Source organism: Trichechus manatus, unplaced genomic scaffold (assembly GCF_000243295.1).
Source record: "Trichechus manatus latirostris isolate Lorelei unplaced genomic scaffold, TriManLat1.0 scaffold00084, whole genome shotgun sequence".
Taxonomy (NCBI): Eukaryota; Metazoa; Chordata; class Mammalia; order Sirenia; family Trichechidae; genus Trichechus; species Trichechus manatus.
In genome coordinates this window covers 10,498,542-10,522,907 of record NW_004444020.1, presented here as the reverse complement: position 1 = coordinate 10,522,907, position 24,366 = coordinate 10,498,542, and the positions used below count along the sequence as shown (strand labels likewise).

Genomic DNA, 24,366 nt, shown 5'->3' with positions numbered 1-24,366 from the left:
GCTTCCAGCATCACAGCAACACACCAAGCCCCCACAGTACAACAAACTGACAGACGTGGGGGAAAGTGACGAGTAGGAGCTGTTTATGTAAAACTGCCCTTATTTGGAATGCCCTGAGCTCCTATCTAAACAGTCCCTGGGCTCACAGCATCACTACTGAATGATTAGGCAGCTGTTCTCAAATTTCCAGAAGGTAGCAGGAATTTTCTTTCATCAAACAATACCTATCTTTACACCCTGAAGCCAACAAGAAAGGTGGCACTGCAAAACAATTGCCAAATCAGAAATCAAAAAGATACTAGTCAGAATCACTGAAACTCCTGGCCCCTGACACTAGGTATTTTAAAATTTAATGAGGATGGGAGGAGATAAAGAGGGCTAGTGAAATGGTGGCACAGTGGTTAAAGCAATTGACTGCCAACGGAAAGGTCGGTGGTTCAAAACCATTAGTGGGTCCACAGGAGAAAGATGTGGGAGTCTGCTTCTGTAAAGATTTACAGCCTTGGAAACCCTATGAGGTCGCTATGAGTCAGAATTGACTCAACAGCAGTGGATTTGGTTTGGTCTTTCCTAAAGTGTTTCTGATTCTTGACAAAGTTTAAAAGACTTCTTGAGCATTCACTGCCTGAATTCAGGTGGCAATCTTCCATAAAGACACAGCAAGATGTCTGGAAACATACACAATGAGTATCTCTCGTTCTTTGTACATTGCCATGAAAGGTAAGAAGTTCATACAGATTAATTTCTTTTAGGACCACCTCCTGACATAACCTGTGATTACTGGAACTTTGTAAGTAAATTAGTGGCAAACTTTAAAATGTGCTGACTAGATTTTATCTTGAATTTATTATTAAAAACCAAGGGAGACCAAGTTGGGTTTAACTCCCAGAAAAAAATTTTCTAGTTATTGTCAGCTGTCCATATAAAAGAGCAAATTAATTCACAGCTAAAAGCAAGGCCGACAAAAATGCATATCATCTGTAACTCTAAAAAAAAAAAAAAAAACAAGGCATATTCAGACTTGGAATACCCAATACAGGCACATCTTGTTTTACTGCGCTTCACAGATAATTGTGTTTTTTACAAATTGAAGGTTTGTGGCAATCCTGCGACGAGCAAGTCTATCAATGCTGCCATTTTTCCAACAGCACTTTGTGTCTCTGTGCCACATTTTGGTAATTCTTGCAATATTTTAAACTTTTTCAGTATTACCATATCTGTTATGGTGATTTGTGATCAGTGGTCTTTGATACTACTATCGTAATTATTTTGGGGTACCACAAATCGTGCCCATATAAGACGGCGAACTTAATAAACGTTGTGTGTGTTCCAACTGCTTCGCCAACCAGCTGTTCCCCTTCTCTCTCCCTCTCCTTGGGCCTTCTATTCCCTGAGACACAACAATATTGGAATTAGGCCAATTAATAACCCTACAATGGACTCTAAGTGAAGTGAAAGAAGAGTCTCATGTCTCACTTTAAATTAAAAGCTAGAAATCATTAAGCTTAGTGAGAAAGATATGTTGAAAGCTGAGTGTCATGGATTAAATTATGTCCCCCCAAAGATGTGTGTATCAATTTGGCTGGGCCATGATTCCTGGTATTGTGTGGTTTTCCTATATGTTGTAAACCTGTCTCTATGATGTTAATGAGGGAGGACGGGTGGCAGTTGTGTTAGTAAGGCAGGGCCTGATCTACAAGACTGGATTGTGTTCTGAGGCAATCTCTTGAAATATAAAAGACAGAAGTGAGCAGTGAGATAAGGGGACCTCATACCATCAAGAAAGCAGTGCCGGGAGCACAGCGCGTCCTTTGGACTGGGGTCCCTGCGCCGAGAAGCTCCTAGTCTGGGGGAACATTGATGAGAAGGCTGACAGCGAGAAAAAGCCTTCCCCTGGAGCTGACACCCTGAATTTGGACTTTTAGCCTACTGTGACTGTGAGGAAATAAACTTCTCTTCGATAAAACCATCTACTTGTGGTATTTCTGTTATGGCAGCACTAGATAACTAAGACACCGAGACAGGCCAAAAGCTAGGCCTCTTGCACTACAGTCAGCCAAGCTGTGAATGCAAAGGAAAAGTTCTTGAAAGAAATTAAAAGTGCTATTCCAGTGAACACACGAATGATAACAAAGCAAGACAGCCTTACTGCTGATACGGAGAAAGTTTTAGTAATCTGGATAGAAGATCAAACCAGCCACAACATTCCCTTAAGCCAAAGCCTACTACAGAGCAAGGCCCTAACTCTCTTCAATTCTATGAAGGCTGAAAGAGGTGAGGGAGCTGCAGTAGAAAGTATGAAGCTAGCAGAGAGGTTGGTTCATGAGGTTTAAGGAAAGAAGCCATCTCCGTAACATAAAAGTACAAGGTGAAGCAGCAAGTGCTGATGTAGAAGCTGCGGCAAGTTATCCAGAAGATAATGATGAAGGTGGCTACACTAAACAACAGATTTTCAATGAAGATGAAACAGCCTTATATTAGAAGAAGACGCCACCTAAGACTTTCATAGCTATAGATGAGAAATCAGTGCCTGGCTTCAAAGCTTCAAAGGGCAGGCTGACTCTCCTGTTAGAGAGTCATTCTGAAAATCCTAGGGCCCTTAAGAATTATGCTAAAGCTACTCTGCCTGTGCTCTGTAAATGGAATAACAAAGCCTAGATGACAGCACATCTGTTTACAACATGGTTTACTGAATATTTTAAGCCCACTGTTGAGACCTGGAGCCCTGGTGGCACAGAGGTTAAGAGCTCGTCTGCTAACCAAAAGATTGGCAGTTCGAATCCACCAGCTGCTCCTCGGAAACCCTATGCGGCAGTTCTACTCTGTCCTATAGGGTCGCTACGAGGCAGAATTGATTCAACGGCAATGGTTTGAGACCTACTGTTTGGAAAAAAAGATTCCTTTCAAAATATTACTGCTCATTGACAATGCACCTACCTGGTCACCCAAGAGCTCTGATGGAGATGTACGAGGAGATTAATGTAGTTTTCATGCCTGCTAACATAATATCCATTCTGCAGCCCATGGATCAAGGAGTCATTTCAATTTCCAAGTCTTATTATTTAAGAAATACATTTTCAAAAGGCTGTGGGGACCATGGTCTTAGGGAACATCTAGCTCAATTGGCATAACACAGTTTATAAAGACAACATTCTACTTTCTACCTTGGCAACTAGCGTCTGGGGTCTTAAAAGCCTGTGAGCAGCCATCTAAGGTACTCCACTGGTCTCACCCCTTCAGGAGCAAGAGAGAATGAAGAGAACAGGATACAAGGAAAAGATTAGTCCAAAGGACTAATGGACCACATCTACCACAGCCTCCACCAGACTGAGTCCAGTACAGCTAGATGGTGCCTGGCTACAACCACTGACTGCTCTGACCAGGATCACAACAAAGGGTCCTGACAGAGCTGGAGAAGGATATAGAACAAAATTCTAACTCACAAAAAAAGTCCAGATTTACTGGCCTGACAGACTGGAGAAACCCTGAGAATAGGGCCCCTGGACATCCTTTTAGCTAAGTGGTGAAGTCACTCCTGAGGTTCACTGTTCAGCCAGGGATTGGAGAGCCCCATAAAACAAAACGAGACTAATGGGGCACAACAGTCCAGGGACAAGGACTAGAAGGCAGGAGAGAACAAGAAATCTGGTGATAGGGAACCCAAGGTTGAGAAGGGACAATGTTGACATGTTGTGGGGTTGTTAACCATTGTCATAGAGCAATATGTGTACTAACTGTGTAATGAGAAACTATTTGTTCTGTAAACCTTCATCTAAGGTACAAAAAAAAAAAAAAGAATTGTCTATGTGAGATCAAACTGACAACGGACTCAAAAGGTTTGATGGAAGCCTAGGGGGCAGTGAGTTGAAGATAATGGTGATGGAATAATTTGGAAAAGGATAGTGAGAATAGCAGCATGAGTGGAAGAATGTAATCGACGTCACTGAATGGTGCATGTAGAAATTTCTGAAATGGTGTAACTTTGGCTATGTATATTTTCACCAGAAAAAAAAAGTCCTCCAAGGTCGAGAAGGGAGAGCATTGACATGTCGTGACTGTTTAATGAGAAACTATTTGTTCTGTAAACCTTCATCTAAAGTACAATAAAAAAAATTAAAAAAGAAAAATACACTTTGCCAAGAGTACAGCCCCTCTACACCCTTTTAACTCAGTACTGAAGTCACTCCTGAAGTTTACCCTTGAGCCAAAGATTAGACAGGCCCATGAAATAAACAATAATACACGTAGCTCAACCACGTATATGAGACCAAACGAGCACACCAGCCCAGGGGCAAGGACAAGAAGGCAGGAGGGGACAGGAAAGCTGAACAAATGGAAACGGGGAACCCAACGCTGAGAAGGGGAGAGTGTTGACATGTTGCATGGTTGGCAACCAATGTCACAAAACAATACGGGTATTAATTGTTTAATGAGAAACTAGTTTGCTCTGTAAACTATCATCTAAAGTGTAAAAAGAAAAAAAGAAAGTGGAAGAATAAAAAAGTTTCCTAAGAACCAAACTATCTCTGAAGAATTAGAATTTGTTCTCACACTTGTATAACCCTTCCCAGTTCACAAATCATTTTTTGATATTTATTAGATTTTTATGATAAAAGTAATATATGATTCTTGCAAGAAAATTTCAAGAAATTTAAAGTATAAAAGATAGGAGAAAATCACTTTTATATTCATGCTCTCAATTGATCCTTGCAAACAGCTTGTTGAAACAGATATGGCAGACCTTTTTCTAGCTTGCTTTGTTTTCACTTAAAAATAGTATTTTATGCTAGAAATGGAAATACCATACGATCCATATATGATCCATACGATCCCACTCCTAGGCATATATCTTAGAGAAATAAGAGTTGTCACACTAATAGACATACGCACACCCATGTTCATTGCAACATTGTTCACAATAGCAAAAATATGTAAACAACCTAGATGCCCATCAACAGATGAATGGATAAACAAACTATGGTACATACACACAATGGAGTACTGCGCAACAATAAACAATGACGAATCTGCGAAGTATCTCACAACAAGGATAAATCTGGAGGACATTTTGCTGAGTGAAATAATTTAATCACAAAAGGACAAATATTGTATGAGACCACTACTATAAAAACTCATAAAAAGGTTTACACACAAAAAGAAACAATCTTTGATGGTTACAAGGGAGGGAAGGGGTGGAGATGGGAAAACAGTAAAAAGACAATAGATAAGTGGTAACTTTGGCAAAGGGTAAGACAGTACACAATGCTGGGGAAGCCAGCACAACTTGCCCAAGGCAAGGTCATGGAAGCTCCACAGACACATCCAAACTCCCTGAGGGACCAAATTACTGGGCTTAGGGCTGTGAGGACCATGGTCTTGGGGAACTTCTAGCTCAATTGGCATAACATAGTTCATAAAGAAAATGTTCTACATTCTACTTTGGTGAATAGCATCTGGGGTCTTAAAAGCCTGTGAGTGGCCATCTAAGATAAGATACTCCACTGGTCTCACTCCTTCCGGAACAAGGGAAAATGAAGAAAACTAAAGATACAAGGGAAAGATTAGTCCAAAGGACTAACGTACTGCAACTACCACGGCCTCCACCAGACTGAGTCCAGTACAACTAGATGGTGCCCAGTTACTACCACCAACTGCTTTGACAGAGATCACAACAGAGGGTCCCGGACAGAGCTGGAGAAAAATGTAGAACAAAATTCTAACACAAAAAAAGACCAGACTTACTGGCCTGAGAGAGACTGGAGAAACCCCGAATGGCCCCCAGACACCCTTTTAGCTCAATAATGAAGTCACTCTTGAGGTGCATCCTTCAGCCAAGGATTGGACAGGCCCATAAAGCAAAACAAGGCTAAGGGGGCATACCAGCCCAGGGGCAGGGCCTGGAAGGCCAGAGGGGACAAGACAACTGGTAACAGGAAACCCAAGGTCGAGAAGGTAGAGTGTTGACGGGTCATGGTGTTGGTAACCAATGTCACAAAACAATATGTGCACTGTTTAATGAGAAGCTAGTTTGTTCTGTAAACCTTCATCTAATGTACAATAATAATAATAAAAAAGAGAAAAAAACAGTTTATTTTCTTATATTCTGGTTTTTAATAACTATATGGGTGGAATGCAATTTATTTCATCAAACATCTGTGAGTAGAAGTTGTGTTGCTTCCCATTTTTCAATCTTAAATACAATGTTCCAATGCACATCCTCATTCATAAATTTGTATGAATCTCTAAATCCCTCCTCAGAATAAATGCCCAGAACCGTTATTACTGGGTATTATGGATTGAATTCTGTCCCCAAAAATACATGTTATAACTCCTAATCTCTATGCCTGTGGTTATAATCCCATTTGGGTATGGACTGTCTTTGTTATGTTAATGAGGCAGGATTAGTGTAAAGTGTATCTTGAGTCAATCTCTTTTGAAATATAAACGAGGTTTAAAAAGAGAGCAGAGCAGCCCATAGACACATCCAAACTCCCTGAGGGACTGAACTGCAGGGCGGAGGGCTGTGGGGACCATTGTCTCAGGGAACATCTAGCTCAACTGCCATAACACAGTTTATAAAGAAAATGTTCTACATTCTACCTTGTTGAGTAAGTGTCTAGGGTCTTAAAAGCCTGTGAGCAGCCATCTAAAATACTCCACTGGTCTCACCCTGTCTAGAGAAAATGAGAATGAGGAAGACCAAAGACTCAAGAGAAAGATTAGTCCAAAGGACTAATAGACCACAACTACCACGGCCTCCACCAGACTGAGTCCAGTACAACTAGATGGTGCCTGGCCACCACCACTGACTGCTCTGACAGGGATCACAACAGAGGGTCTCGGCTAGAGCTGGAGAAAAATGTAAAACGAAATTCTAACTCACAAAAAAAGACCAGACTTACTGGCTTGACAGAGACTGGAGAAACCCTGAGCGTATGGCCCCCAGACACCCTTTTAGTTCAGTAATGAAGTCACTCTGGAGGTTCACCCTTCAGCCAAAGATCAGACAGCCCCATAAAATAAAACAAGACTATTGGGGCACAACAGTCCAGGGACAAGAAAGCTGGTTAATAGGGAACCTAAGGTCAAGAAGGGACAGGGTTGACATGTCACTGGGTTGTTAACCATTGTCATATAATACTATGTGTATTAACTGTTTAATGAGAAACTATTTCTTCTGTAAACCTTCATCTAAATAAAGTACAATTAAAAAAAAGAAAGAAAAGGGAAAAAAAAAGCAGAGCAGAGATGGGGGAAGATAGATGCCAAACCACATGAAGACTGCCCAGGAGCAGAAGCTCAAAGAGACAAGGACCTTCCTCCAGAGTCGACAGAAAGCCTTCCCCTAGAGCCAACGCTCTGAATTCAGACTTCTAGCCTCCTAAACCGTAAGAAAATAAATTTATGTTTGTTAAAGCCAAAAAAAAAAAAAACCACCCACACAATTTTGTTAAGGCTATAGCTGGCATAGATATTGAGACCTCTGATGGATCTAGGTAAAGTCAATTAAAAATCTTCCGGAAAGGATTCACCACTCTAGATGTGTGATTCATGGGAGGAGGTTAAAATATCAACATTAACAGGAGTTAACAGGATGACTTTGAGGGCTTCAAGACTTCAGTGGAGGAAGTAACTGCAGATGTGGTGGAAATAGCAAAACAACTAAAATTAGAAGTGGAACCTGAAGATGTGACTGAATGGCTGCAATCTCATCATAAAACTTTAACAGATGAGGAGTTGCTTCTTATGGATGAGCAAAGAAAATGGTTTCTTGAGATGGAATCTACTCCTGTTGAACATGCTGTGAACATTGTTGAAATGCCAATAAAGGATTTAGAATATTACATAAACTTAGTTGATAAAACAGTGGCAGGGTTTGAGAGGATTGACTCCAATTTTGAAAGAAGTTCGACTGTGGATAAAATGCTATCAAACAGCATCACATGCTACAAACAAATCTTTCGTGAAAGCAAAGAGTCTATCGATGCAGCAAATTTCGTTTAAGAAACTGGCACAGCCACCACAACCTTCAGCAATCACCACACTGATCAGTCAGCAGCCATCAACATCCAGACAAGACCCACCACCGGCAAAAAGCATTTTTTAGCAGTAAAATATGTACTTTTTTTTTTTTTTAGAAATAACGCTAGTGCATACTTAATAGACTATAGTATAGTATAAACTTAACTTCTATATGCACTGGGAAACCAAAAAATTCCTGTGACTCCCTTTATTGCGATACTCGCTTCATTGTGGTGGTCTGGAACCAAACTCACAGTATCTCCAAGGTATGCCTGTATATTTCTAATAGCTGCTTGTCAAAAAAAGGCATACTGGCACTGGAATAAGATTATAAAGAAATCTAAATTAAATAATTAAAAAATAAATTAAAATTAACAAGTGCTCTAGCTGTCTACACCAGCCTACTATGTGATTCAAAGGCATTTGATTACTTTACCTCTCTCATACCATTAGAAAGTGATCAAAGTGAAAAGCAATCATCCTCTTAACGGGATCTTTCACAGAGCATAAATTTTTCATTTTGATGAAGTCTAATTTTACTAAGTTTTCTTTTATGGGTTGTGTTTTTGGTGTTATAGATAAAATATCTCACCAAACCATAGGTTCTGCAGATTTTCTCCTGTTTTATTCTAAAAGTTTTATTTTATGTTTTATAATTAAATCTATGATCCATTTTGAATTAAACCTTGACCTAGACCTCATACCATATACAAAAATTATTTTTGTTTATTTAAGAGAATGAAAAAACAAGCTACAGGCTGGGAGAAAATATTTGAAAAGCACCTATCTGACAAAGGACTCATATCCTGAATAACTCTCAAAACTCAACAGTTAAAAAAAAGCAAATAATCCAATTAGAAAATGAGCAAAAGGACATGAAGAGATGTTTCACAAAAGAGGATATACATGGATGGCAAATAAGTAATGAAAAGATTTTCAACATTACTAATCATTAGGAAAATGCAAATTAAGACTGATGAGATATCACTACACACTTTTCAGAACAGCTAAAATAAAAAATAATGACAAGACCAAATGCTGGTGAAGATGCAGAGAAACTGGTGGAAACGTACGATGTTACAGCCACTCTGGAAAAGAGTTCGGGAATTTCTTTAAAAGACTAAACATACATTTACCATTCGACTCAGCAATCACACTCCTAGGCATTTATCTTTGAGATACAAAAACTTACGTCCACACAAAAACCTGTACATGGTTTCATAGTAGGTTATTTATAATAGCCAAAATCTGGAAATAACCAAAATGTCCTACAATAGGTGAACGATTAAACTGTGATATATCCATACCATGGAGTATTACTTAGCAATAAAAAGGAACTCTTGATACATACAACTTGAATGGATCTCAAAAGTATTATGCTGAGTGACAAAGCCAATCTTAAAAGGTCACATACTGTATGATTCCATTTATGTAACGTTATTGAGAATGACAAAATTATAGAGATGGAGAAGAGATTAGTGGTTGCCAGGGATTAGGGATAGTGGGGGCAAGGGGAGAGGTGTGATCTAAAGGGGTAGCATGAGTGATGGAATAGTGCTGCATCTTGACTACAGTAGTGGTTATATGAATATACACATGTAGTAAAATGATACAAAACTATACACATACTTCAGATCAACATCAATTTCCTGATTTTGATATTGTACTATAGTTATGTAAGATGTAACCAAGTGGGGAAGCTGGGCGAAGGTACACAGGGACCTCTCTACTATCTTTGCAATTTTCTGTGAATCTATAATTATTTCAAAATAAAGTTTTAAAAATTCAATATAAAATACCCATAAATTTGGGAGACATGGAAGAATTTACAAACTTGTCAGAAAGGGTGACACCATAATCTTAACTGCAAATCAAATAAGGATAAGGGTGGTCATGGTGCCATTCAGTAAGAGAGCTGGAGAGTTTGTCAAACTTCCCAAGAGAGATAGCCCAATCAAACATCTATTGTGTACCTAGTACATGCAAAACATAGTGTTATAAGTAGTAGTAGTATAAAAAAGAATAAGAGGTCAAGCACTTACATTTCAATTAATTTACTCTTGAGACCAGTTGCCAATGAGCTGATTTCAACTCATGCGACTCCATGTGTCAGAGTACAACTGTGCTCCATAGGGTTTTTAATGGCTGATTTTTCAGAAGTAGATCGCCAGGCCTTCCTTCTGAGGTGTCTCTGGGTGGACTCCAATCTCTAACTTTTCAGCTGGCAGCCGAAAGTGTTAGGGAGGTGCAAACGGTTAACGTGCTTGGTTCGAGTCCACCCAGAGGCACCTCGGAAGAAAGGTCTGGCAATGTACTTCCAAAAAAATCAGCCATTGAAAACCCTATGGAGCACAGTTCTACTCTGACACACATGGAGTCTCCATGAGTCTAAACCAACGTGAAGACAACTGGTTTCTAACTGAGAAGACAGAATAATTATTAAAGACAGCAGAGCCTTGCAAAAGCAGTTCCCTCTGTCTAGAATGCACTTTTCCTGCCACTTCTAGTTAGCACCTACTCATTCTTCAATCTCAGCTACTTCAGGGAAACCCTCCCTAACTCTCCCCATTGTCTCCCATGTTAGATCAGCTTCCCTTATTACACGCATTCACAAAAAAACAAAAACAAAAACAAAAAAACTCATTGCTGTCAAGTCGATTTCAACAAATAGCGACTCTATAGGACAGAGTAGAACTACCCTATAGGGTTTCCAAGGAGTGGCTGGTGGATTCTAACTGCTGACCTTTTGGTTAGCAGCCGAGCTCTTAACCACTGCACCACAGCACCATATATTTTTCATTCATAGCACTAATCAGCATTTACAAACAAATAACTGTGATTATTTGATATTTATTTTCCCCATCAGGCTATAATCTCCAAAAGAGCAGAGACAGGTCTGTGTAGCTCACTGCTGTATTCCCAGACACCAATTGCATGCCTAGTAAATGACAGAAGTTCAAAATACATTACATTAGTTAATCCATACAAAGCTATAATTCATATGTTCAAATGAGTGGACAGACAATAAGAGTTACTGGGGTTTGGAAGAACCCAAGATCACTTCAACCTGAGAAAGACAGTTAATATAGGATAGGAAGCTCATGCAAAGGATAAAGAATCTTAAATTCAAAGCTGAATATGAACTTCAGCTTTTCAGCAAATTGAAAACAGCAAAGTGACATGTTTGAAGTGTTCTTTAGAGAAATTAATGTGCAGCCTAAACTGAAAGGGTAAGATATGAGAGGCAGTAAAAATAATTGTGAGGATATTGTGGTAGTGCAGGCACAAAACGGTAAGGTCCTGAATGGGAAGATGACCATGGGAACAGAAAGCTGTGAGAAACACTAACAATGAAGAAACAACAGAACTTAATGAGTCAAAGAGTAAGGAAGTTTAACAGTGAGTGATGAGTGAAAGACAGTACCATTAACAAAAATTGGGAAGTCATGACCAAATCCTTCTCTTAGGAGAAGGAATGTGCTTTGTTGGAAACGATGGGTGGCATCCACACAACTGAAGATATGAGACTAGATGTGGGAGAAAAGTCAAGGCTGGCAGAGTAGATGTGTGAACTGATCATAGTTAAGGCCAGGAGAATGAATGAGATCTCAGGGAGAAAATATAAAGAGCCTTGGATGGAAATCATTTAAAGCAATGTGATTCTTACCTTGTTTGAATTATGTTTTTCAAGCTATTAGTCTTCCAGACCGTAAGCTCCTTGAGGGCATGTCTGATCTCATCCTCTCATACTTGAATTCCCATAAGTACACCACCTAGACCTACACCTTGTATTCCAAAAAGTAGTACCTTTGGTAGTACTCTGAAAGGTAGACTTTTTACTTTAAATTAGTAAAATCAGTTCTGATACGAATCAGCAAGTGAGTTTAGACAGTTTAAATCATTTATCCAAAGCTGATTTCTCAAGGCTCTAGGACTGAAGAATTGACAGACCAGACTTTGGGACTGTGATAACCTATAAAAATAAGCCCTCAATGAGACTAGAGCTAAAGCAAATCCCAATTAGAAGGCATACTCTTCAAGAAGTTCCTGAATAAAATTAAGCAGGAAATATCTGAGGGAGTAAAACAAACAAAAACTTTCAATCATATGCACAAGCTGACAATGTACAAGAAGTAAAGAAATTTCAGGTGAACTGAAGGATAGCTGAAATACAAATAGACAATTAAAGGGCAACTGAGAAAAGTCATGACACATACCCTTTTTGGAAGAATGTAATGAGGGAAAAGTTATTGGCCTGCTTTCCCACAAAACATTCCTGGGCATTACAGTCATGAGCTAATCTGATCCAATAGTTCAGTGAACAGTACTTCCCCAGTTGCAGTTAAAAAAAAAAGTTATTCTTAAAATGGATCAGGGGACAAAACTGTTGACTGCCCCCCAAAATTATTATTGTATTGTCAACTCACACCTTTTTGATGCTGCAGTATGCCACACTGCTCTAACCCTGAATCATAAACAAATGTCCTAGGTGCTTTCAGATAGGTGAATGTGTTTGTGGGGCACGGCAAGAAAGATAAGAAACCGGTTGGAGTAACCGACTCTAGGAATCCAACAAATCATCTATAGTCTAACTACACCCTCTCAGTGCGTTAGGCTGGCTTCCACAGTATGTCTAAAAGTAAGTCCAGCAAAAACAAATAACCACTGGTAGACTGACCAGTCTCAGAGTTGGGCAGCTCGAATTTTTTGCAAAATCTTTCTAAGTTATCTCCAGGTGACTTTCACACCCTGCTCCTGGTTCTATCATGAGCAGGCGAGTGAAACCCTTTTTATTTTTTTAGTAAAAAAACAAAACAGATATTACTTCGCAACATGACAATAAGTTCCCGTCTTTCAATAAGGAAAATTGGATCTTTTTCTCTATGTTTGACTCCCCTTAATGAAAAAAGGAACGCCAAGCACAAGAAATATACAGTTCCTTTAAACTCAGAACCGCGACTTCCTAAGTAGAGCTGAGAAAAGGGGGCTTAAATAACCACAAACCGTAGGAAACATTGCAGCTGATGTGAAATCCTCGTTGCTAAGAAGCAAGCCGCTCCAGCCCGTGCCGCGTTGCTGGGACATGATAAAAGCAACACAGACCTGGGCTGGCAGTTCTGAGACTTGTGGGGAGGTTGCGGGGGGGTGGGGGCGGGATGGTCAAGGAGCCTGCACCTTTTCTTGCCAACGCTTCAGGGGGCCGAGTGGGAGCTCGTTCCCAGGCTGGCAGCAAGACCGGCGCCTCACGGGCAGAGCCGCGGCCCGGAGAAGGGGCATCGCTGAAAGGAAGATTGAGAGAAACGCTTGGCAAAGCCTAAGCCGCGCCACTGGGTCAGTTGCCCGTACGCTCCACCACCCAGTTCACCGGACGCCGTCCTGGGTCCGGCACTAGTGGGAGCCTTCAGAGTTGGAAACGTTTGTAGCTCGGCCGGGTCCCATCTATCCCGCCTGCCCACCCTCCCTTACTCCTCGATCCGAGGCTGAGCCGGAGGCTAAGCCGGAGGCCACCCCAGGGGGTGGTGCCCGGGAGGCACGCTGCGCTTGGGGGAACGTTGCGGGGCAGGCTAGGGCTCCCGGGCGAGCGACTGCGGCGGGACTCACCGAGAGGACGCTCATACGGATGGGGGTCTCCAATAGGCACGCCATTTTGAACCTTCCCACCCGGCTGCTCCCGACGCCGGCGCGGGGGCTGGCACTTTCGACAGCGAACTCTTGGGGCCAATGGCAGCCGCCTCTGCAGAAAATCAGGCAAGTAAACGAGAACGCGACGCTGTCTGGACACCGCTGAGGTACGGGGAAAGCCCGCAGAAGGGGGAGCAAAGGGGAACCGCGCAAGGGGCCTCCCTACGAATCGTCCGCTCAGAAACAGCAGCTACTCTCGGCCTGGGTTAGAGGTGGGAGCCGGCGGCGGTTTCCGCATGCGCAGAAAAGAATCTGCCGGCCCCCACCTGTCCTGCGATGGGCCGGGTCTCAGAGGCGGAGTCTCACTCTGGAGCTACAAGATACGCGGACTGATTGGTTGCAGTTTGTGGGTTCGTGCAACCTGGTGGCGTAGTGTTTAAGTGTTCGGCTGCTAGCGGGAAAGGTCGGCAGTTCTAATCCAAGAGCCGCTCCTTGGAAACCCTATGGGGCAGTCTACTCTGTCCTATAGAGTCGCGATGAGTCGGAATCGACTGGACGGCAATGGGTTTTGGGTTTTGGTAGTCATATTTCGAAAAACTAGTATGTGGAGCCGCATACGTAGTTTGAAGTGCAGTTTTACATTCATTATCTCATCCTCTCTTTTCACCAAGCCCCTGGCATCGTTATTATTTCCATTTTACAGGTGAAGAAACTGTGGCTCAGAAAAAGCTTTTCTGAGTAGGCGGCTGTTTGCTTGAGGTTACGCAGCAAAGCCAGATCTCAGAACCAGGTCTTCTGCCACCAGTAAGAGTGAGTGTTTCACGCCGCAACGCTGAATTAGCGCTGTCTACTGGACCCATTTATTCTGGTGTAAAGAGTCAGAATGCCTGGTTTTTTTTTTAATCCTTGCTACTTCACTTATCAGCTGCTTAATCTCTTGATCAGTTACTTAACCTTTTATGCCTCAGGTTCTTCATCTGTGAGATAAAGTTTATGAGGATAGAGTAATCAGTAAATACAAAGCGCTTAGAATAAGCCTGAAACGTAGAAAGCTATCTATATATGTGTTAGCATTTCTCCAGCCTCTGAGTCAACTGGGAAAAAGGGGGGCAAATATCTGAATAATTCACACTAAAAAGTTCTGATAACTGAAGCCAAATAAAAATATGCTCCTGACTGTATTGTTATAATTGTAACATATATATGTTACAATTATTTCTGATGATTTAGCTCTCCACTCTTTTTTTGTGTGTGGAGCAAACTGCTCTTGACAGCTAGACAGGTTTTACCTTTGTCCTGGTAGTAACCAGTAAGGTTTTCACAGGATGGTTGCAATGAGCCTCTTACATTCGTTGTCTTTCTTCTATTTCTATGGCCACTTCCTAATTCAGGCTGTTATTACCTCTTTCTGGACTAGAGCAATATTCTTCCAACTCGTCTTGTAGCCTCTAGCCTCTCCTTCACTTTGCTCTTCACTGTTTTCCCATCCTCCCCGTGTACATCATTTCTAAATTTACTGTAGCATTTGTCATCCTTGCTTGTGGGTCTGTGATCCTCAACAAACTGAGTTCCTGGAAGGCAGGAATTTCATTTTAGATATTCCTTCTGCTATCACATTATTTCCCAAACTGAAGTAATCTGCCTACCGCCTACACAATCTTTGCCAATCTACATCTGGGTATTATTATTCACTCAATATTTTTCTTTAAAGCCAATGTTGGCTCATTTAAAAATTTAAGCCTCATCCTAAACCATAATACTCTGAAATCAAGTTTGTCGTGCTCCTTATATTTTATTCTAGTACACATTAACATAAATATACAACTACAAAACAGTTTAAATGCCCATCCATGTACCACCTAAAATCATGCCATGTACTGGATGCCATTACAGGACAGAATATAACCTTTTGTTGTTGTTGGTTGCTATCTAGACGACTCCAACTCATGGTGACCCCATAACCCTTACACATAGCGCAAAGAGGTTTCAGTTGAATTTTCAGGTGACGTGTATAGTACAAAGTTGTTATAGCTGTATTTTGCCTACACTCCCTCCGTTAGCTCAAGCAATACATTCTCTAGGAATCTTCTCCCCCAAGTATGGGTTAGATGACCTCCCTGTGTTTTCATACATCATGCTGTTCTTGCCACTAGCATAGCATTTTCTTTTTTTTTGTAAATGTTTACTTGTTTATCTTCCCATTATACACTTCAGGGGAGACACTAGCTATTTTATCTTCTAGGTCTTTTATTTCAGTGCCTAGCATAGAGTGGGGGCACTGGTGGTTTAGTTGTAGAATTCTTGCCTTCCACGTGGGAGACTCAGATTTGATTACCAGCCAATGCACCTCAAGGTCAACCAACCACCACTGGTCTGTCAGCGGAGGCTTTCATAACTCTATGATGCTGGATAGGTTTCAGGAGAACTTCCAGACTAAGACAGGCTAGGAAGAAAAGGCCTTCGGATCTACTTCTGAAACATCAGCCAATGAAAACCCTATGAATCACAACAGCCCAATCCCATTGTGCATGGGGTTGCTAACAACGATAATGGCATAGAGTAGCCGCTTTGTTGAATGGATGTTTGGCTTAGTTTTGGGCACCCCTGAAGGCAGAGCCTGAGACAATGATTTGGGCGCAGTTAGGTGATTCGGGAAGTGCTTCTAGGGAACAGAAATTATGGGTCAAGGAGAGTGAAAAAGAAAAAAGAAAGGTCAACGTAAGGGTCCATTATTAAGGTTATTGCTTATTCCTCCAAGACCTCTGAGTAACATGCAGAATGCCTCCCTGAATTATCCATCATAAGCCTGGAACATATATCCACCACTCCTATCCTGCATTGGTTGAGGGTTAACTCCTTGCCCTCCTGGTTTATATATGTTCACAGAACAGAGAGGGCTCTTTTACTTGATGTAGAAAACCAGTCTGTACACTCGCTCTTGGATTGTGTTGCAGGCAGCATGAGTCTGAATTTGTACAGGGCTTTCACTACAGATGTGGCTGAAATCAGAAGGGGACCCAGGTAATGCAACTCAGGGCATCCAACACCTCAGCTACCCTACCCAGGCTGTCTGTTTTATTTCCAGAAGACTGGCATGGCCATTTTACAGGAAATGAGCCTTGATTAACAAACCCCCTAAGCTTGGAGGATCCAGGAACCTAGATTCTAGGTAAAGTTTTGCTGCTAAATAACTTTAGGCACATTCTTCAAAGCTATGTAATTATAGAAATTAGGTAATAAAAATTTTTGATTCAGCCTCCACGTAACAGCAAGGAAATACACAGTGAATGATTTAAGTACACATTAAATTAAGTGATTTTTTTCCTTCAGTATTGAAAAAGGAACTCATTTGGGGTGGGGGGGGAGAGAACCTAGCCAAGGATCCTAGAAGTGCATTCATTCAACAAAACATTCTTGAGTACTCTCTATGTGCCAGGCATTGTGTCCAGCAGAAGGAATACAATTATGAACAAGATAAATATATTCTTTGTTCTCATAAAGCTTTCAAGTAAGAGGTGAAGAGAGACAAACGGACAAGTTATTAGAATGTAGGGTGATAAGTGACAGGGTATGGGGTTAAGGGAGCACATAGGAGGGGAACCTCACCAGGACTGATGTCATAGGAAGTCCTTCTGGTGAAAATGACACCCAAGCTCTGACCTGAAGTGTAAACAAGAATGGGCCAGGCAAAGTTATCTGTACTACTCCACTCAGAGCCTGGCTTGTCCATAAACATTAGTCTAATTGAACAACTAAGACATCACTTCTCTGGGTTTAGATGTGGAAACACTGGCCAAAAAATAAAACAAAAACATTGCCATCAAGTTGATTCCAACTCATGGCAACCCCATGTTTTTCAGAGTAGGATTTTCTTGGCTGTAATCTTTACAGAAGCAGATTGCCAGGCCTTTCTTCTGTGGCATCACTGGGTGGGTTTGGACTGCCAACTTTTAGGTTAGTAGCCAAGAGCAAACTAGCAGATCCTCCAAAATCAATGCTAGGAAAAGAACTCCAATTATTTATAGGAGGAGAAGAGCCACTAAAAAAGTGGCAGGTCTTCAGATGGCTGTGAGATTTTCTGGGTTGCCAAGCTAATAGAAATCCACCCTCCCCACGCCCCCGCTGCCCAAGCAATGGTGAGAATATTAGGCAGATGTGTTTCTAAATGGAGAAGCAAAGGTAACAGGCTGGGCAAAGTAAATCCAAACATTTTACCACTTACAGTACAGGAATGGAATCTGGAAGTCATAAAACCTATAACTAAGAGTTATTGAGATATATTGGGTATTGGATTTTTTTTTTTTGTCTTTTCTGCAGAAATCAGAAAGTCCAACAAACTAACAGATCTAAGATTCAGAGATTACAGACACAACAGAACTTTTCTCCCTCTATGATGTTTGCCTCGCTTTACAACTTCAGTTCACAGTTTAAATACCACAGACTTGTTCTTTCCTCAGAGTCCTGGTGGCGCAGTGGTTAAGAGCTTCAGCTGCTAATCAAAAGGTCAGTAGTTTGAATCCACCAGCTGTTCCTTGAGGACAGTTCTACTCTGTCCTATAGGGTTATTGTGAGTCAGAATTGACGCAACAGCAGCGGGTTTGGTCTGGTTTGGGTCTCTCCTTAAATAGTTTTGTTATAGTTGGAGTGTGCCATCAAGTGGTGGTAGGTGCCGTAATCACTTAGTTCAATTATTGGATACAAATAGCAAGGATGAATTCCCCTCCTCTGATATTTGTAACACTTTATTTATAACTTGAAAACTCATCCCCCAGAAATTTCCATAGCTCATTCCCTTACTTCATGCATTTTTCTGCTCAATATGTCATCCTATCAGTAAGACTTTCCTGGACCATCTTGTATTAAATCAGTATCCCACCCCCAGCACAGCATTTCCTTTCATCTTACTTTGCTCTATTTTTCACCATCTATTTACCACAATTCTTCCTTCCGGAGTTCCTTATTTTCCTTCATTTTCAAGTCATTTCTTCAAGAAGGGCTCATTGGTATTGTCTCCCTGGATTTTTTTTTCATTTTTGAAAACATCTATTTATTGCATTTTACTTGGTACATTATACAGGCAAACAAAACTCACACTAGATATTTCAAGAAAAAGATTATAAAATTGTTGGAAGGGCTGAAATTGCAAAACAAGGAGAGGGTGTTTTACCCAAGATCAGAAATAGCAAGAAATTAACTCCCACTGAAGGAGCTTGGGCTGCCGCTATAGAAGGCCATGCTTGTCTGCTGCCACCACCATTGCCACAGCCAAACAGGAAAAGAAACAGCTTTTACTTTTCTTCTACTTTCTAATCTTACATACGTGTCTTCCAGTTGCAAAACCTAATCCAGAACTTATCTAGCAAGTGAGTCCAAGAAATGTAGTTTCTTATCTTCCAGCTCCTGTAATATAGGGAGGGAGGCATAGAAATATATATGTATAAAACCAAACTCACTGCCATCGAATCGATTCCGACTCATAGCAACGCTATAGGACAGAGTAGAACTGCCCTATCGGGTTTCCAAGGCGCAGCTGGTGGATTCAAATTGCCAACCTTTTGGTTAGCAGCCAAATGCTTAACCACTTGCACCACCAGGGCTCCATATATATATACATATGCACATGTATTTGAGAGTAAGGTGTAGAAATGAAACACCTTTAGCTCTAAATATTTCAGTGTGTGTTTCCTGAGAAGAAGGACAGTCTCTTATATAACCATGCTGAAATTATCAAAATCAACAAATTAACACTGATACAATATTATCTAATTTACAGACCTCATTCAGATTTTGCAATTGCCCTAATAATATCTTTTTTATATATAATTTATTTTTGTTGTTATTGTTGAGAATATACACATGTCATGGATTGAATTGTGTCAATTTGACTGGGCCATGATTCTCAGTATTGTGTGGTTGTCCTCCATTTTGTGATTGATATAATTTTCCTATGTGTTCTAAATCCTAATCTCTGCCTGTGATTAATGAGGCAACATTAGGTTATGTTAAAGAAGATTAAGTCAGGATTGTACTACCCTTACTAAGGTCACATCCCTGATCCAATGTAAAGGGAGTTCCCCTGGGGTGTGGCTTGCACCACCTTTTATCTTACAAAAGATAAAAGGAAAGGGAAGTGAGCAGAGAGTTGGGGACCTCATACCACCAAGAAAACAGCACAGGGAGCAGAGCACATCCTTTGGACCCAGAGTTCCTGTGCAGAGATGCTCCTAGCCCAGGTGAAGATTGATGAGAAGGACCTTCCTCCAGAGCCGACAGACAGAGAAAGCCTTGCCTTGGAGCTGACGCCCTGAATTTGGACTTCTAGTCTACTAGACTGTGGGAAAATAAATTTCTCTTTGTTAAAGCCATCTACTTGTGGTATTTCTGTTATAGCAGCACTAGATAACCAAGACAACATGACAGAACGTACACTACTTAATATCTTTTATAGTACTGCATTGCATTAACTTGTCATGTATCTTTAGTCTCCTTTAATTTTTAATCTTTCTCAGTCTGTCTTTGTATTTCATGACAGTCATTTTTTAAAAAGACAGCCCAGTTATTTTGTAAAATGTTCCTTAATTTTGGTTTGTCTGCTGTTTTTTCAAGATAAGATTCGGGTTATGCTTTTTTTTTTTTGCAGGAATACCACGGAAGTAATATAGCAGCATATCAGAAGGCGCATGATATCAATTTTTCCATTCCTGGTGAGGTTAACTTTGATCACTCTATTAAGGTGGTGTCAGCCAAGTTTCTCTAGTATAAAGCTCCTATTTTTCTCTTTGTCATTAATAAGTATCTTTTGGGGAGATACTTTAAGACTATATAAATAGACACATTGAGACTATGTAAATATTCTATTACTCCTCAAAGTTTTACTCACTTTTTTTTTTAAACATTCATTAAAGATTCTTGGCCTAAAACAATTGTTATGATGGTGATGATCGTAAAGTGCTGATTTCTAATTCCGTCTCGTTCGATCTGTATTTATCACTCAGCATTCTTGTGTAAATAACAGCTTTCCTTTTCCCCTATTATTTATTTATTTATATCAATATGTAATCGTATATTCTTACTTTATTCAATGGACTATAATTCATTACTATCATTATGTATTTTGATGCTGAAATTGTCCCACATTTGGCCAGTGGAAGCTCCTTCAAGTTATCCTTTTGACATGTCCCTACATTTCTTTAAGTGCTTCCTTGCTTTCTGACACAGATGACTCAGACTCATTTTGTACTGTCCCTATACTGGCATCAGCCATTTTAACAAGCAACCCTGATTCGTTTTAGAGGAGAATGGCATACAGACACCAAGGTTCAGTGTATCTGTGCTATCTGAGAAATTTTAAACACCTCTACTCAGCCACACCCCAAGCATGTTTCCATGGTTGACAAGCAGTTTCCTATTCCATCTCGCTCGTTGTTGGATGCTTCTATATACTGTCTTTGCTGATAGAATCAGGTAACATCTTTCTCACTATACCTGAGATCAGTTTAGTTTTCTCACGTAATCACACACTATTTGAGTGCTCCTGCCTGTTCGGTGAGTAGCCCTACACATTTGTCAAAGAGTTTTCTTCATTGTTTACTCAATGCGTTTTTCTCCAGCAAACCTTTCTGTTTCAGAATGGGGGTAGGGGTGAGGCTTTCTATTTAGTTTGATTCTCCCTGGATTTGAGAAAATTCTCAAGAGTTTGTTGACTCACATCTATGACTCTGGAAATGGGGTGTGGGTAGGGAATAGAGTTAGGAGCTGAGCATGATACTCTTTTTTATTCCTCTTCATAATCTTCTATTTCCTTCTTTGACTACTAGTTTTTGAATGTTATGGCATTAAATTATTGTTTCCTGTTGATCACAAAAGGAGAAAATTCAAATTGATTGATAAATTTTTATTTTAAAATCTACATGAAAACCATAATGAGATACCATTGCACACTCATCCACATGACTGAAATTTAACAGACAATACCAAGTGCTGCTGAGTATATGGATCATTTGGAACTCTTCTATGTTGCTCAAGGAAGTGTAAATTGGCATAACCACTTTGGAAACTCATGTCTGTTAAAGCTAAACATATACTTACTCTCTTACCCAGAGAGTCCACTCTTGGGCATGATCCAAGGGAAATAAATGCGTATGTCCACCAAAAGAATGTGCATGGATGCTTTATTCGCAGTAGCTCCAAATTAGAATTAATCCAACTGTCCTTCAACAGGAAAACAGATAAATAAGCTGTGCTATATTCACACTAGGGACAAGATGTATACTATGGTTACATGCAACAACATGGATGGAACTCACAGACATTAAATTGAGTGAAAGAAATCCGACACATAAGAGTACAAAATATGTGTGACACTTGTATGAAGTTTAAAAACAAGTAAAGCTGATCTGTGGTGATACAGGTCAGAATAGTGCTTTTCTTTTGGGAAAAGGGGTTTGGAAGGAAGCACAAATGAGCCTTTTGGGATACTGGAAATATTTTATATCTTGGTATGGGTGTTAGTTATATGGGTGATTACATAGGTATAAATTCATCAGACTGTGCACTTAAGATTTGATTTGTTCTTGTTACTTTAATTTATACCTCAAAATCATTTTACATGAAGAAAAAAAGGATCCAGAAGAAAACAATTCCAATAAATTAAAAAGTTAATGGAAAAAGTTGAAATGAGCAATGTTGTCATAAGCATCTGTTCTTATAGTTTTCAAAAATTCAGTACAGAAGGAAAATAAAATATTGGGAGTAAAAAAATTCAGAATATTAGATTTCTATCTTTTCTATCTCCTGATCAAATTACATGTCATAAAAACAATATATCCTCCTTGTAAATTTGAAAGGAATAGCCTATAAATCACTCTAGGTACAATACCTTTCAATGGATTTTTATCTTTGACAACTTTTCTAGTATCTCCTATTGTCATTGGTCTGTTTACATGTCCTGCTTCATTCTGAATCAATTTTGGTGTTTTTATTCCTAGAATATTGTTTATTTAGTTTTAAAAAATGGATAGAGATAGATTTATTATTTTTTCCGTTATCTGATTAGAGTATCTTTTCTTATTAAATTTGGCAGTGGTGTTTTATTTGTTTGCTTGTTTGTGTCTTGGCCACTCATTCTTCAGTTATCAGTTTGGTTGTTTTTCCTCCTGGAAGTTTTCACTACATGGACGTGCTTTCACTGATCTTACAGTCTAGTTAGGCAAACAACTATTTGGTAGAAAAATGAAGAATCCTCACACCCTTTTAAAAATTGCTTTATTGTGGTAAAAGTATATATAACAAAACATTTGCCAATTCAACATTTTTTACTTGTATAATTCAGTAACATTATTACATCTGTCATGCTGTGCAACCATCATCACTATCCATTTCCAAATTATTCCACCACCATTAACAGAAACTCAATGCCCCCTAAACAAAGACTCCCCCCTCACCCTTCCTCCTACCCCTGGTAACCACTAATAAACTTTGGCTCTATACATTTACCTATTTAATATAAGTGGGATCATACAATGTTCGCAATTTTGTGACTGACTTATTTCACTCAGCATGATGTTTTCAAGATTTATCCATGTTGTAACATGTATCAGGACCTCATTTCTCTTTATGGCAGAGTAATATTGCATTGTATCTATGTACTGTATTTTGTTTATTCATTCATCTGTTGATGGGCATTTAGGTTGTTTTCATTTTTTGGCTATTGTGAACAGTGCTGAATGCACATTGGTATACAAGTTTCTGTTAGGGTTCCCGCTATCAGTTCTTTTGGGCATATACCTAGGATTGGGATTGCTGGGCATCTTAGGCTGAGTTCTCTAGAGAAGCAAAACCAGTAAAGTGTATAAATATATATAGAGAGAGATTTATATCAAGGAAACGACTCACATGATTGTAGAGTCTGGTACATCCCAAGTCTGTGGATCAGGATAGAGGCTTTTCCTGATTCACGTAGCTGCAGGGGTTGGTGGACCCAAGATTGGCAGGTTGTAGAGCAGGGCTCTTGTTCACAGGCTGTGAAGATGGACGAATCCCAAGACTGGCAGGTAAGCTGCTAGCTGAAGTCGCAAGAACTAGAGGTCAGACGAACAGGAGCCAGCTGCAGGATCCTGTGCAGGCAAAAGCCAGAACGTCTGCTTATATTCGGATGCAGGCCACAAGTCCAAGGAAACTCCCTTTCAACTGATTGGCTACTCACATCAGATTCCAGGTGATCACATATAAATACTGAGAATCATGGCCCAGCCAGGTTGACACATAATCTTAACCATCGCACTGGGTCATATGGAATTTTTATGTTTAACTTTTCAAGGGACCGCCAAACTGTTTTCCCCAGCGGCTGTACCATTTTCATTTCTATCAGCAATGCTGAGGGTTCTAATTTCTCCACATCCTTGTCAACATCTGTTATTTTCTGCTTTTTTTAAATCATTGCCATTCTAGTGGTAGGGTGAAACAGTATCTCATTGTGGGTTTGATTGGCATCTCCTAAATGACTAATGCCACCACCATCTGTCATACTTTGGTGGCTTTCACGTTGCTGTGATGCTGGAAGCTATGCCACTAGTATTTCAAGAAGAGCACTGTCACCCATGGTGGATCGGTTTCAGCAGAGCATCTAGACTAAGACAAACTAGGAAGAAAGGCCTGGAGATCTACTTCTGAAAATTAGCCAATGAAAACCCGAGGAACCACCACAGAATATTTCCCACATAA

At 40.2% G+C, this 24,366-nt stretch overlaps 1 protein-coding gene across 6 annotated transcripts in view; it reads right to left on the bottom strand.

Moving 5' to 3' along the window:
• The window catches only part of ARMC8 (armadillo repeat containing 8), a 143,685-nt gene extending 129,920 nt beyond the window's left edge, over positions 1–13,765 (bottom strand). For 3 of the 6 annotated variants that reach the window (XR_002824863.1, XM_004381437.2, XM_023735997.1), the window contains exon 1: positions 13,624–13,765. Coding sequence is in view for 3 of the 6 variants with exons in the window: in XM_004381437.2 (XP_004381494.2) it covers positions 13,624–13,668 (45 nt within the window). In the remaining 3 variants the exon portion in view is untranslated. The remainder of the gene's footprint in view (positions 1–13,623) is intronic. The other 3 variants (XM_023736000.1, XM_023735999.1, XM_023735998.1) reach the window with 3 other exon arrangements.
• Between the last annotated feature and the right edge of the window lie 10,601 nt (positions 13,766–24,366).